This window comes from Triplophysa rosa, linkage group LG23 (genome assembly GCF_024868665.1).
Source record: "Triplophysa rosa linkage group LG23, Trosa_1v2, whole genome shotgun sequence".
NCBI lineage: Eukaryota > Metazoa > Chordata > Actinopteri > Cypriniformes > Nemacheilidae > Triplophysa > Triplophysa rosa.
The window spans coordinates 7,270,687-7,289,483 of record NC_079912.1 but is presented as its reverse complement, the minus strand read 5'-3'; the positions used below and the strand labels follow the sequence as shown (position 1 = coordinate 7,289,483).

At 36.8% G+C, this 18,797-nt stretch overlaps 1 protein-coding gene across 1 annotated transcript in view; it reads right to left on the bottom strand.

Annotated features, from left to right (window-relative positions):
- Positions 1-4,997: 4,997 nt before the first annotated feature.
- The window catches only part of tgfbr1b (transforming growth factor, beta receptor 1 b), a 59,343-nt gene continuing 45,543 nt past the window's right edge, over positions 4,998-18,797 (bottom strand). The window contains exons 8-9 of the mRNA XM_057323078.1: positions 16,426-16,556; positions 4,998-9,752 (exon numbers count right to left, since the gene is read on the bottom strand). Coding sequence (XP_057179061.1) covers positions 9,627-9,752; positions 16,426-16,556 — 257 coding nt within the window. The 3' untranslated portion in view covers positions 4,998-9,626. The remainder of the gene's footprint in view (positions 9,753-16,425; positions 16,557-18,797) is intronic.

The window sequence follows — 18,797 nt, the reverse complement described above, 5'->3', positions numbered from 1 at the left end:
TTTATAATGTCACCACAGAAACATAAAGTTGAGAAGTCGCCCTGCTAACACCCTACTGTTGGATTCTGAAGATAATTGCAAACCTCTGTTGCTATTCTGTATTAGAAAATGATGTGCATAAAGCCCACGGGAAATCTGTGTGTAATCTCAATTCCAAACTCTTTGGAGATGTAATAAATTGCAATAAATGCTTTATAAAGTCCTTGTTGAATTAGTAGTACTTTTCCCCAAACAAAATATGCTTACTGCATATTGCATTTTTGCGTTATGTATGTGCGGGAATGTGGCTCTTTATTCCAATGAATATATTGGGAAGCTAAACAAACAAAGGAAAACAACAAATAACCCATACCCTTACAAAATATCGTAATTCTAGCAGCAGTAGGACAGAATTCACAAAAGAAAAAAAATATATATATATATAATATATTTCAATCTATAGTAGATGTTTGTGTGTGTTGTGTGTAAAATCGCATTGGTGTAATTTCAAAATATTAAGTAAAATAATTACTTATAAAACTCACTCAAACAAATGTATATCAGATGTATGCAAAATTATACAATGTACCTCACAAACGCATAACATTTTAAATGCAGAAGTCTTAAAAGAGCTGTACATTTTAAGGACCGATAGTGCCCCCTGCTGGGGGAGTTTGTGTTGGACTCGCTTCTTTCAGGCAGTTTGGCTATTATAGGCCAATTAAATGTAATAAAGCAGGTTTGTATGTGAAACACTGCAGTTTACAGACATAAACAGACGAAATCTTTCTAAGCCTGTAAAATCTTTTTGCAGCCCTAAGGTAAAGCTTGGAGACTGACCTTTAGGAAATCACACACCCTTGTTGGGCATATAGATAAACTGGGTTTTTTACTGTGCAAACTGCATTTTTACATTTTCAAATAAATATCATTTGATTTGATTTACAAGCTGTTAAGGACACGCATACCTGTTAAAGAGGGAATGGATTTCACTCCTTATTCAGCGCACACACACTTACTAACACAATCAATTCCTCAACACCGTTGCATATTTTCTTCATCAGCAGCTTTTTCAACAAACTCCTGCTTTTGGAGAAACATGCGACCGGAAAAGAGATTTATCATTGTCAGCCGCAGCTGGACGTAACTTTGAGCTATTTTGGGCTACAGATTGACATAACACAGCAAGTACAATTGAATCAAATGTCTGTCAAAAAGCCTGTGACATTCATTGCAGCTTGTAAGTACAAGTTTTCTTTATCGTTATTGCTTTCTTTCTTTTAACTGTCTGTCTGCTTTAATAAAAAACATCCGATTCATGTCTCAAAGCAGCTAATGTGGCAGGACAAACGTGTGTACAAAATGACCCAAATCTATCTCATTGAATTATGATGTTATAAACCTCTGACATAATCAGTGTTGGGTAAGTTACTCTGAAAAAGTAATTAATTACTAGTTACTAATTACACATTCGATAATGTAATTAGATTACTGTACAAGTTACTCTCTTCAAAAAGTATTTAATTACTTATTACTAATTGCTTTCTATATCCTACATCAACCTTGATTAGTTAAGTGATTCAAGGATAGACATGAAACGGTTCTTTTAATTCATTCAAATAAATAATATAAAACTACATAAAGTATTATTATTAATTACAAATGTGAGAATTATACATTAAAGCACGGATTTTACTTCTGCACACACACATATTACACAAAGTATTTAGTTTAATTACATCAGAAGTAACTGTCATTAAATTACCGAAAAAATAAGAGTAATCCCTTACTTTACTTTTTCAAGGGAAAAGTAATTAAATTACAGTAACTAATTACTTAGTAACTAGTTACACCCAACACTGGACATAATTAATACTACAATGTTACAAAATCCTGTTGAATTTACCTATGACTTACCCAGGGGTACAGATCTAGCTTCAAGTTAATCGCTTTTGTCAGCCAATATGCAGAAAATGTACACTGAAATAAACAGATGTTTTTAGAAATTTCCCACTTATCTATTTGTGATAATGTCAACAAAGAAAAATGTAAAACAATGAGGGAAAGTGAGAATTCGGCCTGTTATTTCAAGCGTGCATCTAATCCTCTCTAAATGAAGGAAACGGATATCTTAGCTAATAAGAAATCCATAAAAGGAGAGTGAAACAACACTCAGTTTACAGAAGAATATCTGAATAGGTCAGCTGGAAGTGCCAGTATAATTGGCAGTGTCACAAGTATCGATTGGTGCTATAGATGCGGCAAGACACTGGGCTCTCTCTCTCTCAATTTCTAAAACACTTCACAATCAATTGCCCTGTAAATTAGAGATGGGAGGAGGGGCTGAAGTTGACATGTCAATACTAAAGGACTAAACAGCACTGTGAAAAACAATTCTGTAAAAAAACAGAAATATACCGTAATTCCCCCCCCCAAAAAAAATTATAGGATACTGTATAAGGATATATACGAAATTGTTTTCCCTATTTTTCTTGTAAATGTGTTGTCTTTTCAGTCATTTTAAAAGTCGACCGTATTTCAACAAATATATGAAAAAATCTTTTTTTTACATTTTACGTGGATTCTGTAAAATTACAGTTTCTTACAGTGAAGCCTTCTAATCAGAGAGCAATTAAACAAAGACAAATATTTCATTTCTGAGATACAATTAGTCACAAATGGCCTCAGATGAACATGGGCCAGTTGCATAAACTTAGCCACTAAGTTAAGACTGCATCTTAACAACTATAGTCTGACTGACTAGCAATTATCAAAGACCAACCAGTCTTACTTTTCAGATTTAAATTAGACAAGTCTTCCTTTTTATGTAACTGACTTTAAAGAAGTTATGAGCAGTCTTGAAGAAAAAAACTGGATGACTAACTTGTAAGACTAGTGTAAGTCGTTCATTCTGTTTCTATATTAAAGTATACGCTCTAAACATACAAATAGACGATACAAGTTCTAAGAAATGTTTTTTATTTATTTATTAAAAAAATGATATACCTAACAAACATATTTTTGGATTGCTTCCTTGAAATTACGTTTATAAATAATGTACTTAGTTTTGCATTTATCATCTAATGAAATAAGTGTAATACATAGTGTACAAATAGTGTAATATAGGGAAATGTAACCTTTAACCTCTCATGTCCTGATGGTAATAAACCAAAGTTTCTGCCTATCATTTTAAAGGGGTGCTGCAACGGTGTCATGCATTCTGACTTCTTTACAATGTTAAACGCGCTGTCTTCTCATGCTTAACATGGTCAACTTGTCAAAAAACGAGTTGGGTGTATTACGTAGTATTTCTGTGCTCGATACACTCCCCCAGCGATCGTACAGGTTTCGGAATGTTTTTTTCCGAACATATAAAACTGTTTCGTAACATTTTTCTTAGTCCCTTATTGGACAATTCTCCCGGAAGAGCACACGGCAGCAGGGAGAGCAGGAGAAGGAGCATGCGCAGACGTCACTTTCACGTGTGTGCAGGGGGGAGAGAGAGAGAGAGAGAGAGAGAGAGAGAGAGAGAGAGAGAGAGAGAGAGAGAGAGAGAGAGCATACGTTCGCGAAGTTCAGGTGTTTGTTTGTTCACTGCATTTGGGTGATGAATGTTATATAAACGGTGGATATAACGCTGGATTTGGAGATGGTTTGAAACTGATATATGGAGCCGTCCCAGCGCTAAAAGATGCCGGACATGAACCGCTTGCGGTGAGTGAAACTGATGTCTGTGTTTTGTTGGCAATGGATGCGCACGTGCTTTAGTTCAGCCTAACCCTCCCCCCCCCCTCGCACACGCCGTATGCTTTTGGAAATAATCGTACAGCTGTATATATCTTTTTCAAATGTGATCAAACTAAATACTCTTCGAAGATACGAAGTATGCAATACTACTCTATAGGTACTCAAGATTAATATGAGATTGGCAGAAACCGCGTGTGTTAGGGCCGCTTTAATGTTTTTTTCTACCGTTGAGCTTCTGCAACTTGGCAGATGTTCTTCTCATTTGATCTATAAGCTCCAAAGGGAAGGTATGAGTTAGGAAGATATCTTATCAGTAAAAGTGAGCCAAGAATTATTTTAAAGAAAGCTATAAAAAGGATTTTAAGATTTCCTGTGGTTTGGTAAGATACTTGAATCAAACAAACGTTTAAAGTTTAATAATTTAAAACGGGTTCCACAATAAGATTCATCACAATGAGATTGGGTAAAACATAAATAGCACGTTTTTTTCTCTTGAGATGAGCCTACATGAGTGCAAAACCAGAAGCTTATTTACCAGCAAAATTATTTTGGAATAATCTGTCAATCATAAAATGAATTCACACATTTTCTTACATCTTCCTGATTTACTTTCTCACAAAATGTGTGATTTTTTCTCTGCATTTTTAAATGTCGCAGTACTGTCAGATCCCAAAATAATGTGTTTTGTAATCACATACATAGCAAATTCCAAATTAAATGGAAGGTTAGTCGTTGCAGTCAGAAAATCAGACAGATTTGACAGAATAGTCATATATTTCACATGTATTCATTGCAGCATCCTACTTAAAATAAAACGTCGTGTGGTCAGAAACTTAAAATCAGAAACTAAGTAGCCTATGTGCACTTAAACTGTACTTTCCCAGCAATATAATTGCATAACTACATGAAATTAAGGGTAAGGACTACTGCAAATACATGGCACATTCATGTAGGACTGTAAAATAAAGTCCTATGCAATTTCTTTACAATTCAAGTAATTATTAGGTTCTTCACTCTTTATAGTTCAGTATAGTAACAGAAAAACAGAGGATCTACAAAGATGAACGTTAACTTCATGAATGTTTCTCTACATGTCTTTAGAAGAACTTACTGGACAGAAATAGGCTGTAATTTGTTTTCATGTAAAATTAAGTTTTTCCTGTTTTTCTTGTAAATTTACCATCTTTTCTGTAATTTGATGGTTTTTAACCGTATTTCAAAATTATGTGAAAAAACATGAACGTTCTTGGATATTGCACATTAAAAATCTGTTCAAAATAAAACAACAGTACATTTAGAATTTGTAACAATTTTATTCACACCCATCTCTAATCCACTATGTTCGAAAGCCACACTGAGCGTCACTCCACTATGATGCAGTTCATGTGTACGTCTGTACACGCTATAAAAAGTCAATACTGTACATAATGCTTTAGAAATCAAGCAGGTCACTGTAATGCAGGCTCTGTGAAACTCCCCACACGTCTTATCCAACTTTTTTATTTATTTTTTTGGAAAAGAAACAGTACAAGGCATTTCCTATACAGCTGAGGAGGTGGCATTAAAGGATATAGTATGACATCATAAAGCACTTGTAATCCATACAGAACAAAAGAAAAAAATCAAACCAAACAATGGTTTAAAGAAGGAATATATGCTGTCTGGACAATAATACGACACCATTGACATAAGTACCACGGACATAACATGTCACTTTTAGCATTTGAAAGAACAAAAAGTAAACAAATCAAATATATACAGTACAGTGAGGTGAAAACACATTGGTCTTCAGAGGAGGTATTTTTTCTCATGACGTTTTGACCTTTTTAAAATGTATTGAAATGAAATCTCTTTTTTTTTCTTCTTTAAATATCTATTTAAAAAAAAAACAGATGATGAAACCATTAGAAATAAGTCCCATGCAGTGCACCATTCTCAGTGGAATACAAAAAAATGTCAAACTTAGGCACCAAATACAACACGATAAAGCTTTACGTCACCATCCCACAACCTCAGCAGCCACACACGCTGACCAAGAACAATGCACAATGTGTAACTTTTTAGCTCACCGCTGTCCTTAAATGACCCAGACTTCATGTTCCTCTAAATGAAATTCTCTGTGCTTTTATTCCAACACATTTGTATCAAATCCTAGCCGGCCAGCGAACTCAACGTCTGTCAAGGGCCTTTCTCACAGTGTCCGGATATTGGCATAGCGGTACAATCAAACAAACATAGCGATTGCTAGCGGAGAGCCTGAGGTCTGCGTGACCCTGCAAATTTGCATAAACAAGTAAAAGACCCGTGTATTTTCACGACAACCCCTTAAAAAAATGGCATACGGGTGAAAGAAATGATGTAAATTGTTGAGCTGTTAACATTCACCTCTGTCACATGAGACATTTACATCCAGGTCGCGATAACTTTGATAAGTTCCTGACAGTGTGTAATAAAACAAGTTTGTGCGTCATAGTGTGAAACATTTGCATAATTCGCCATCACAGGTTTAGAATGACTAACCAAAAGTTCTGGAGTCTGGGTCAAGTAAGGGCAACGTTTCGGACGTCTTGCTGGAAACACGGCCACCTTCAATGAACGCTTCCTGGTAACCCAACGCTGCAAATGAGTTTGGAGGAGGCACAGAAGTTCAAGAGAGATGTTAGCTGCTAGAGGACGAGACGTCAAGCGTGTCTCAAATAGCCCATTCTCTAAATTCTGACAGGTAGAAAAACTGAGCTACACTAAAAAGGAATGGACTGTTTAAAAGGCGCCTTGGGGTCTCGCCCGTTCGCGTGGGAACAGGGGTGCAACGGTATGGTTTTTCTGTCAAGTTATAGCTGGTGCGGCGTAGCCTTCATAGGCAACAGGAAACCTGTATGTTATAATGAATCGCACGGATGTTAACATGTAAAACTAAAGGCTGCTGGCGAGGTGTCCAACATCATGACTGACGCCAATTGCTTCCACAGTTACATTCCCTGAAACCATATTAACTTTAAAAACGGATTTTCCCTTTTAGCTTATGTTCTCCTCTGACACCAACGTTCATTGCTTTGCTCTGCAAATTGGGTTTAATTTACACTTAAATCTCCTCAATTTAAATTTCCGTAAACTCTGTACAAGGCGTAAAGCCACCAGCCAGACACATACATATTTATGTACATTTACACATTATTTATAGACAATACTTCCTATCCACACATTAGAAAAGTACTTCATTCAGGAATTTTCAACACGTAGGAGTCATTTACTGTATGGAACATCTCATTGGGTCTCCGAGTGACAGCGTCCGATAATCAAGCAGTAACACACCATAATACTTTCAATTCAAGCGACTGGCACCTTTAACAATGTCGATTCAAACAAGCTTTTAAAGGGACAGTTCACCCCACAAATAAAAATGTGGTTATCGTTCACTCACCCTCGAGTTGGCCCAAATCTGTTAATTTCTTTGTTTGGTTGAAGACGGAGAAAGATACTTTAAAGAACGCTTTTGATCAAACAGTTCTTGGTCACCATTGACTCCCATAGCAGGACAAAATACAATGGCAGTCAAAAGTGCCCCAGAACGGTTTGCTTTCCTACATTCCTCTAAATATCTTCAACAGAATAAAGAAATTTATGAAGCAATTTTTCTTACTATGGTAGTCAATGGTGGCCAAGAACCGTTCAGTTACAAGCATTCTTCCAAATATCTTTCCCTGTGTTCATCAGGACAAAGAAATTCAGACAGATTTGGACCAACGTGTAAATGATGACAGAATTTTCATTTTTAGGTGAACTGTTCCTTTAAACTCATAACACGTAATTGTGTTTATTTTGAAACACTTGACACACCATTAACGACCACATCTGTGGTTTCATTCAATAAATTATACTCGTGAAGGGAAAAACTATTTAAAAGAAATGTACTACACGTAGCAAAAATTGATGCAAAGAAAAGTTGAAAATATAATCCGGGCATTTTGCTGCTTCTGGAAATAGAAACTAGTGTGTCCTTCACCTGCTCCAGCAGAGAAACTAGCAATGCACAGCAGCAGACACAAGACCAAAACTTGACCAGCAAAGATTATAAACCTTTCTGCTAAAGCAAACTGAAAAAAACTAAACAGTCTTTAATAAATCTGAAAACAAAGCCACCGGTGATTTATTCCATTCGAAGCTCAAGAAGGGATGATCACACAGGAAATGGATACCTGTTTCGGTCTTCATTCATGGAACACAACGCTATTAAATATCATCCAGCTTTGACACTCGAGACAGCGGGCTTGTCCGGCTCACCTCCGTAGAGACACATAAACTGGTGCTACATTTATGTATTCTGTTACATACAGCATTGACCTCAAACCAAACGCACCGTTTTACAACAAAACAAAACAACCTCGACTTGTTCGATTGGTCCCTTAAGCTCCAAATGTTTAGCAGTCTTTGAATAGATTTCCTTTTTTACATTCTGTTAGAAAAGGTTGCCACAAAATGTTGGAAAACCTATGGCTTAGTGAATATCCATTTGCTATATTTATCTGAATGTACTGTACCGTCTTTATACACTGAGAATGCAAGTGTCTAATATTCGAATCATTGAGAACCTTTGTTTAATGCTTATTTTTAATGCGATCACATTTTTCTTTTAGTATTCTGTGTTTGTTTCTCAAAAGCCAACCATTCAGCAGTCCGGTGGTCATGTTGTCCATGTTGCGTTTTACTGTTTTTGCATCAAGCTACAGTTCCTCAAGCTACAGTCATTGATGCAGATGAAGCTACTGTGCTGAAACATACTGGCCCACGCTTCCACGGATCCCCGCTCCGACCAATCAAACGAAAGTACAAAGACAGGTGTCCAATCCCAGCACCAACAGAGTACTCGGGTCGGTCATCGGCTCACCAATGTGCAGCTTTTTCATGTTGTCTGTAAAACAGAATCGGTAAAATGAGAAGAGGTCTGGATGGTTGTTACATCCCTCGGTGTTGCATCGATGAAGATGATGAAGAGGCAGAAATGATAAAGAATGGCACCAGCAGAATTCCAGTGTGGTGGCCCCTTTTGCTCCGTGTGCATAAGAGACTCCTGAAGAACCTTCACGGATACGTTTAGACCGACGGCGACCGAAAGGGGCCGGCTCACACCGTGAGGGTGGGTTGGTTCAAAGCAGTGGCACTTTCTGGTAACACCTGGCTTGGAAGGCATGGTTGTCATCGTAGTTGAAGTTGTTGTAGCAGAGCAGTAAAAATATAAAGTCGATAACTTTTCTCTATATTGCATATGTCACAGCATGTTCGCCTAGACTGAATGAGGTCATGTCCAGTTTTGTTTCTGCAACAAATAAAAGAAAACGCACAAAAAAGAAGAAAAACATGTACAAGTTGCCCTGACCTGAAGAACAGCAGTGATATGCAGAAAGAAAATACAAGGTGCAAAAATAAGGTCCCACAGAACTCAGTCAGCCACAAACAGTCAGACCTCCATGGGAGAAAAACAACGAAACTTTGAATCTATTCAGCCACAGAACAGGCAAACGTGTATAAATATAAAAAATCCTTCTTCTGTTTAACCCAGCACCCAAGAGACTTGTTTAAGTACCTGCCATGCTGGAATCCGGTGCTGTGCTCGCACGTAAAAGTGATATCCCATAATCCTCAGGGTCAGCCTATCAATGTTTCCCTACCAGAGGTTTTGGGTTATTACATCGTGGGCGCTGCAAAGTCCACGCCCGCCGTTGTTTAAGACCGAGTGGAAAGATGCGAAAACAAACGCCAAACTTCATTCAAAGTGCTCACGTCCTCTTTTGAGAACAGAGTGTGATGCAATAACAAAGGATAGTGATAAAGGTACCGATAACCAGTGTAATCAGCGTCAATGTTTGAAATGGCAAGTCGAGAGATGTCCCGTGCCGACTGGCCTACATTTTAATTCCCTCCTGCTGGCTGAGCTGGGACAGGGTCTTTTTGATGCGCAGGGCGGTGAGACGGGCGGCTCCGTTGGCGTACCAGCATTCTCTCATGATCTTGGCCATGACCCGTAGAGCCTGAAAATGCAAGAGAAGATGTCAATGTAGCTTAACTGGTGGAGCTGTACAATTGCAACCTTAAAGTCGTGGGGTTGAGTCGAAAGGAAACTGATTTGATGTTTGGTATTTAAGTCACTTGATTAAATGCATAAATATAACAATATACAGACGTTTGTTTAAAGGGATAGTTCACCCAAAAATGAAAATTCTGACATCCCTTACTCACCCTCATGTCAATTTAAACCTGCATGACTGTCTTCTGCAGAACACAAAAGAAGATATTTTGAACAATGTTGGTAACCAAACCACTGTGGTGCCCATTGACTTGTGTCCATACAACTGAAGTGAATACAGGTCATACAGGTTTGAAATCACATGAAAGTGAGCAAATGATGACAGAATTTTCATTTTTGGGTGATCTGTTTAAAGCTGCAATCCATGACCTTTTCAAAAGAAACTTCTTCAAAATTAAGCAACATTTTTTCAGCAAATGCGATAACAATGAGTGTTGAAAACTCCCCAAGCGTACAATTTTTGGTAACCAGAACATTCCCGGAACACTAGTTTGTTTTGTTTTTCCAGGAGGCTTCCTGAACTAACATTTTATTTCCGTGAAGATAACCAAAAAACAAACCTTAAAAACCTTCTGGGAACCAAAAACAAACATTCCCAGAACGTTACCCTAAATTAGTTTTCACAGATCCTCACTGCACATCAGTTATAAGTAAGTACATCCATGCTGTGTGTAAATTCTTGATTATTTTACAAACAAATTGACTCATTTTACTAGATTATTATTTTCAGATATACGAGTTGTATTATTCACTATTTCACAAAAAAACATGCTTGCAAAAAATAACCAAGAAATACCCATTAGAGAACATTCTGTTTAAGTTATTTTTAGGCGATTTAAAAAAACCACACCCTGCAACAGTCTGGGGACATGGTTTTCTGGTTGCAAAAAAACAACCAAAAAACAACCACCAGGGAACGTTGTGTATTTGTTATTTTCTGATTATTAAAAAAAAACACTCTGCAATGTTCTGGGAACATTATTTTCTGGTTGTAAAAAATAAAACCCGGAAAAAAGTCCTTTTGACGTTATTAAAAATTCCCTAAAATAACAAAAAGGCAACCAAAAACTAACCTTAGGGGAATGTTCTGTGTTTGTTGGGCCTTACCTTGCCCCCATTTACAAATGTAAGCTTATAATTATGATTTTTAAGTTGAACCATCAGTATGAATTTTTGGGAAATGTCAGTTTGCCCTCATTTCACTTCAACCCATGTAAGGATACGCATGTTAAGTAACATACAATGTTATGTTAGTTTAAACGTGAGCCATATCACACAGAATGGGTTGCCAAAGTTAAAGGGGTGGTGCAACGTCGTTTCATGCATTCTGACTTCTTTACAATGTTAAACGTGCCGTCTTCTGCTTGACATGGTCAACTTGTCAAAAAACGAGTTGGGCGTATTACGTAGTATTTCTGTGCTCTGTACACTCCCCCAGCGTTCGTATAGGTTTCGGAAAGCTTTTTTCGAACTCGAAAATCCATTTCGTAACAACTTTTCTTAGCCCCTTATTGGACAATTCTCAGCAAGGTGAAAGAAATAGCCCGCCCACGCATCAACCGACGAGCGAGACCCGCTTTCCATCAAAATTGGCTGCGCTGTAGGCCTGCAGCTGTAGCTTGCTACTCTTGCGATAGTGAGGTGTGTGTTTTTGTTCACAGCATTTTAGTGATGGATGTTATATAAACGGTGGATATAACGCTGTATTTGGAGATCGTTTGAAACTGATAGAAGGCTTTCTAAATGCCTACTTTATTTACCAATCTATGCCAGATGGGACTTTTAACAGTTCAGTCATTTCAAGAGTTCAATTACTGTACCATCAAAACGTACGCCTAAAACATCACTTACAAGAAAAACACTTATGACTCATCACAACAGTTTATAAGAACACATGACTGGTTAGGACAAAAGGATATGAATTGCACAGATTAACTATTTATTAGGACATTTCTGGGAAATAAAAACAATAAAATTGAATCCATCAAAAAAAAATCTAACTACAAAAGAATACTGAATTAAACCATGAGCTATTTCTATCTACTGAGACAATCCTACAGAGTGAACGAATCCTGTCTTTTTTTTAATGTCTTTGAAATCAGAAAAAAATAAGACATTAAATTATTACCTAACATTCTCAAAGCCTTCATACAAGCATAGCTAAGCCATACAAACGCTAACAGCAGTCACATGCTACGAAAATATCAGTCTGTGCTAGTAATAACTTTAATAGTGTAGCACGCGTTATACAGTTTGGCAAGTGTATTAGACAGAGCCGCTGTTTGTGTGAAGTGCGTGTGTCGTTGTGCTTGTTCGTGTGTGAGGTTAACTAATGGCGCACCACTAGGGCTGAAACGATTCCTCGAGTAACTCGAATACAAAAAATCATCGAGGCAATTTTTGCTGCCTCGAAGCCTCGTTTAATCCATTTAACTGCAGTACACACGGAGCACTGCGTTTCCCCACGGACCGTTATTACTGACGCACAGCCCGCTAAACTCTATTCATGTTACAGTCTCATGCATTCACCGTGAGACGCACGCATTTTAGTATGTTCACACGCTCACACGTGTTTCTCATGCTGATAAATAACTGATAGCTTATAGGGCTGTGACGGTTGCCGTAACAACCGCACCACCGCGGTGGTAAAGTGCCATGACGGTGAACTGCCACCGGCGGTAGTGCACGTCACTCTGACAAATATAGGTGTAATAAATATGAGAGTTGCGATAACGATTGCTAGTTGTAGCCTTTCAGTTGTGGGTGGTTTTATTTAAAAGATTTTAAATTAACAGAAATTATTGCCATACGCGCAGGCCTGCACGGCAAAACCCAGGTTATTCTGCGGCTTCTGCAATGGATCTTGTTGAGAAATGAACAGATACGTAAAATCAAAACTGGCTATGACCCGCTTGCTTAGTGTCGGAGCGCGCGCAGGTTTTTCCGCGGTTGCGGAGAGACATCTCTTCATTTGCGCTCCTGTGCACATCTTCTGAACGCGCATTTAGTGCAGCTGTACACATTTTAATCTGGACAATGTCAACAAGTAAGTTTCACATCAACGAGTCGGAAAAAGTAAAGTTTTTATGGCGATCTGAATAGGAAAGCCAATGTAGGTTTAAACAGTTTGTTTCAAATGGAATTGTTAAGGACTGTAAGGGTTAATACGCCACTGACTGAAGTTACTGCAACAAGAGCTTTTTTATTTAGTATTTAGCTTTCTTATATCATTTAAGTTTTCATTATTTACTGATGTTTATTTAAATGTTTTATATGCTGTAGCGTGCCGTTTCACTGATGGATTTGCGCGTTAAACATTGACGGATGTTTCATCCTCATTTATTTCAGATATCATATTTCAATTATTTAACAATTTCAAGTATTTAAATAAGGTCTATATTTCTCTTCCACTCGTCATGTGGTTGCTACACGCAAATATAATAATATAAATATTATTTATATAAATAATATATATTTCTCAACCACCGCACCATCTATTACCACCGCGGTGGTAAAAAACTGCCACCGTCACAGCCCTAATAGCTTATTGAAATGGTGAACTGATATTTTACTTAGTTTTAGTCTATTTTACGAGTGAAACTTGTTTTCCGGCTGCATTGAGTCCATCAAACTAGATGCGGACTAGTGGACACCGAATCCTGTTAAAACACATTTCATCTGTCTGGTCTGCGTGTCTGAGTGAATGAACTGCACAGTTTAACGTGCTACACGCGTGATGCTCATGAATTTGTCTGCGTCTGCGCTGAATGAGGACATGAACTTCACCTCCAGAGTTGCGCTGAGAGTTTATTTCACAAACATGTTATTGTTTGAGTGAAGAAACAGACATACTAAAAAATAAGGGTCTTCTGACAACCTTCCAAAATAAAAGTCATAGGCTATTGTTTGAAATTATTAGTTCCATTTTTATTCATGTTTCTTATTTATATATTTGTATTATATTGCATTTTGAATTTAATATGGCAATGGAATGTACTAAATGGGTTTAGTTTTTGCAGATATTAATGTATGCTATTTCAGCAATAAAAACTAATTGTTCTAAAAAGGAAACAAATTAGTTGTTCACTTTAAGAGACCCGTCTTATTTTCTCTTGTATATTTAGTATTGCTTTTTAATAAAGAAAAAGTACTTATTATCCGAATACCCGATTAATCGATGGAAAAATCAGTAGAATACTCGATTAGTAAAAGAATCGATAGCTGCAGCCCTACGCACCACTATTTATTTTTGTTTTTATTTAGTTTATGCAATTAAAACTTGTTTTCCGGCTGCATTGAGTATATTGATCTAGAGCCCTATGATCTGCGCGATGTGCGAAAACACGAAAGGAATCACGAAAGCGGAATTCTACTATTAAAATATGTCCTCTGCTTGTTCTGCGTGTCTATGAATGAGTTGCACTTTAACATGTTACAAGCGTGACACTCGTGGATTTGTATATTTTACGTTTGAGTGACGATACTGTCAAACACAAACACACTGAAACTCTTTGCGACGACCCGCCAAAATTTCCGCTTAATTTGAACTAGATGATAAAATAATTAACTTGTAGTACGACCTCTAAACGTTACTGTCCTTTTTTAATTACCTGTCTATTTATGTGATGACCTCCACTTTAAAGATGATAACAGGTGTATAGTTGTGCTACAACTGTTTGGCCTGTGCTACAAAACTTTAAACCTCTGTAGCACCGGTGCTATGTGCAAAAAAGTTAAAGTACAGCCCTGAGTCAGTGCAAAAGTGCATTTGAATGTTGTTTGTCATAGGTTACATAAAGTCTCTTGTATTTTCTTGTATTGAATTAAATATCAAACACTTTTTAGCGCGCTGTCAAGCATCTTAATATTCAACACATGCTAGAACAGATACTAATACGACACCGTTGCCCTCTTTCCATTATCTGCACATCATCTCTTAACAACCTGAGCAGAAATGCTCTTCTAAGTGCCCTTAATAAAGTGAAGCTTTCAGGAGCATTTGACAGAGCGCGGCTTCAACAGATCTTCTCATTGCTGGGATTTTTATTGGATGCAAATTACATCCAAGCAAAAGAGCTTTTTATATTCGGCGCAGTGTTGCCGGCGTACAAAATGCACAGCGATCTCTAAAGAGATTTGAGCTCTCTTAGGGGCAATTACTCACGCCCACTTTCTACTCGCGATGTGAAAGTACGGCACAGAATGTAAATGAAATTATTTTTGTTTCCGCCTCACGCAGGAGAGACAGAACCATGTAACCACACCCAAACGTGCTGCGAGACTCATTTCGTTTCTCTATCTCAAATCACTTATGTGGTATACTCATTTAAAACAATTACGCCATTATAAGGTCATCTTTCTAGTACAAAAATAAAGCTGTAGAAACAAGTTTGGGATATGATTTTCTTTCTTCTGCAGAACACAAAAGAAGATAGTTAGAAGAACGTTAGTAACCCAACAACACTGCACCCCATTGACTTCCACTACATGGACACAATACCACTGAAACATTTCTCAAAATATCCTCTCCTGCATTTCTAACCCGTAAACACGATCGGAATGCAGAAATATCATCTGCTTAAAACGGCAAACATTAAATGTCACTTGAACCGTTGCTGAGTCACGCACTAACACCGCAGTCCTCCAACACCGGTCAGGAGGAAGAAACATCAGCCGGTGTATCTATTAATAAGAACGGAAGGCAAGATGAAGAGACGCTGTTTGGCAGTCTTCATATGGCTGAGAACGATTAGATTACAGGGTTGCGTTATCGTGGATCAAATCCAATCAAATTGTGTCACTTCCCAAGCAAGAAAGAGGACACCGTCGGGCGATCGTTTGATGAACGCTTGGCAATACAGATGGGAAATCGGAGAACTGTGAAAATACCACAGTACTTTTCTAACGCCGCTTCCCTTGAGGACCGTGGTTTGTACGGACGGAGGAGCGTTGTGTTTCCAATAACAGCAGAGCGCAGATGTGGGATTTTAAACGGCACTATTAAGATTCAGTAATGCTTCTTCGGCTGCCGGGGGAACGCTGTGATGTGATTATCCCCAAAGAGAGGGCAGATTTGTGTGCGCTGTAATGAAATGCTGGAAAATTACCTTTATTGATCTACAAGAGGAAATTAAAATTCTTCTGTCTGGATAAAGAGGATGCATTTTATGAAAGGTAAACCAAGGGTGTACAGTACGAACAGTGGCCCACCAAGATATTTTTGGACACTTTAAGGGACAGTTCATCGAAAATAAAAATTCTGTCGTTGTTTATTCACCCTCATGTCATTTAAACCCTGTATAGGACTCATGTGGAACACAAAAGAAGATATTTTGTGTCCATACATTGGAAGTCAATGGAGGCCAATGTTGTTTGGTGACCAACCTTCTTCCAAATATCTTCCTTTGTGTTCTGCAGAAATAAGAACGTCATACAGGTTTGGAATCTCATTAGGGCGAGTAAACGATGACAGAATTTATGTTTGGGTGAACTGTCCCGTCAAGCCACACTTTATAAATGAATGTTATTGCATTAGATATGCAAAAAAAAAATGGTTTAGTCATCTGGTTTAACATTCTCATGCACTTGTGTCCTTTTATTGGTCAAAGTTTGCTTACCTCACAGCTCTGCCACCTGTTTGGAATGTTCGGCCGTAATTTCTGTTCGCACACCACTTTCCTCATGTCCTCCACCGAGGGGTCTGACTGCACCAGGTCATAGTACGGCAGCTGGTAGTCTTCATGAATGCCTGCGGAGAAACATGTTAAAGATCCACCGGCACAAAGCCACCAAAAACAACACAATACTGTACATTGTGTCTTAGGTTATGACACCACTAATAAGACTGAACGTCAAAATGAGAAATGCTAAAAATAATGGTATAATTTAAAACCGGTATTTGATGTAGAACTTATTACCTCCAATTAGTGTTGGCTCGATACCAAAATTTTGGCTTCGGTACTGTACCAGAATCTAATACTGGTAATATCGGTACCATCGGTGATCAATAACCAGCCCCAAAATAAATGATTTGAAAAAATATTAAGAAGACTGCATAAAACTGCTGTAACTGCTTTAATGCATATTTTATATATGTTTTTTATATTTTATATAGCACCATTTTATTTTTACACTTTTACACTGTATTACTGAAAAATGCTTTGGTTATATAGACTTATCATCATAATCTCACAAATATGAACAATTAAATTTTGAACAACAATTAAATGTTTCAAGTAGGTCTATTTAACAGAAGCATTCAAGATAAAAACTGAATGGTCAATAAAAATAAAACACTGCACAGTCTTCACTGTACAAAATAAATATGCAATGACTCTAAATAAAGCTACAAAAGTTAAATTTTCTCTTTAATAAGCAGTGTTGAGTAAGTTACTCTGAAAAAGTAATTAATCACTAGTTACTAATTACATATTCAATAGTGTAATTAGATTACTGTACAAATTACTCTCTCCAGAAAGTATTTAATTACTTAGTACTAATTACTTTCTATATCCTATATCCGTGATTAGAATTGATTCAAGGATAGACATGAAACGGCTCTTTTAATTCATTAAAAAATACATAAATAACTACATAAATTATTTGTATTAACTGACCAATGTATTACAAATGTAAGAAGGATACATTAAAACATACATTTTAAAGTTAGACTTATAATTTTGATGTCATTTCCACTATTGAATATATTACACAGTATTAAGTTCAATTAAATCAGAAGTAACTGTCATTAAATTACAGAAAAAATAAGAGTAATCCCTTACTTTACTTTTTTAAAGGGGAAAGTGATTAAATTACAGTAACTAATTACTTAGTAACTAGTTACACCCAACACTGTTAATAAGTGACACAGATTTATAAGGTTACTGTCACTTTAAGGCAAATTCTTTTTTTGATGCGGATATACATTTAAAACACAACGGACTGTGCTTATGTGAACCTTTTGTTTTTGACATAACAGCGTGTGTATTTGACAGTATAAGAACATATACAAGACGCGAAAGAGAACTTCATGACGATTAGTAGAATAACTGAGATGTCTGGAACAGAGATAACGTTATACTGTATATGCAGGGCTGGGAAGGTTACTTTTAAAATGCATTTCATTACAGATTACAAAATACATGCTTTAAAAAGTAATCTGTAATGTATTTATTTAGATTACACAAGTTTTGTAACTTAATATAAATACTTTATAATACTTTGCAATACTAATATGGTACATAAAACAAAGGGATCACCAAACAGAGGACTTTTAAACAACAGAAGTTTTACAGTTTTCCCTTATTGGACATTATATATATAATTGTGAGTATATGTCTCACAATTCTAAGAAAAGAAGTCAGAATTGTGAGTTAAAAACTCACAAAAAAACTATCACAAAACATGAAAACAGTCGTTGATCATTCAGGTAACAACAGACAATAAAGATTCAAGGCTTTGTACATTTTTTGGTAGCACTTTATTTTACAGTCCAGTTTCCCATGTACAAACTATGTACTTATTACAGTAAATATAATAATTGGGTAATAACTAGGTACTAACCCTCAACCTACCCCTAAACCTAAACTTATACCATGAAGTTACCTTATACTACCCAGTACTTTCTTAAGTAAGTACACTGTAAGTACACTATAGGTACACATACTACAAAATAAAGTGCAACCCATTTTGTTAATGTGGCAATCAGTATAAATTTAGTCAGTTTGTCTTCAGAGTAGGCTATATGTAAACTTCTATTGTGTGAAATAGCCTATTCAGGACAGTACTAAATAAAATTAACATGAAATTCCTATGATTTTTTTTATTATTATGATTTTGCATATTCGGCAAGGGGTACGAAATTTATGGGCATAAATGTAGTTTAGGATGCATTTGCATCAGTCAGAGAATCACAGATTGCGGTTTACATGAATTGCCTGTTACAGTTTATGTGAATGTTTAAATGAAATAAATGACATAAAAATTCCAA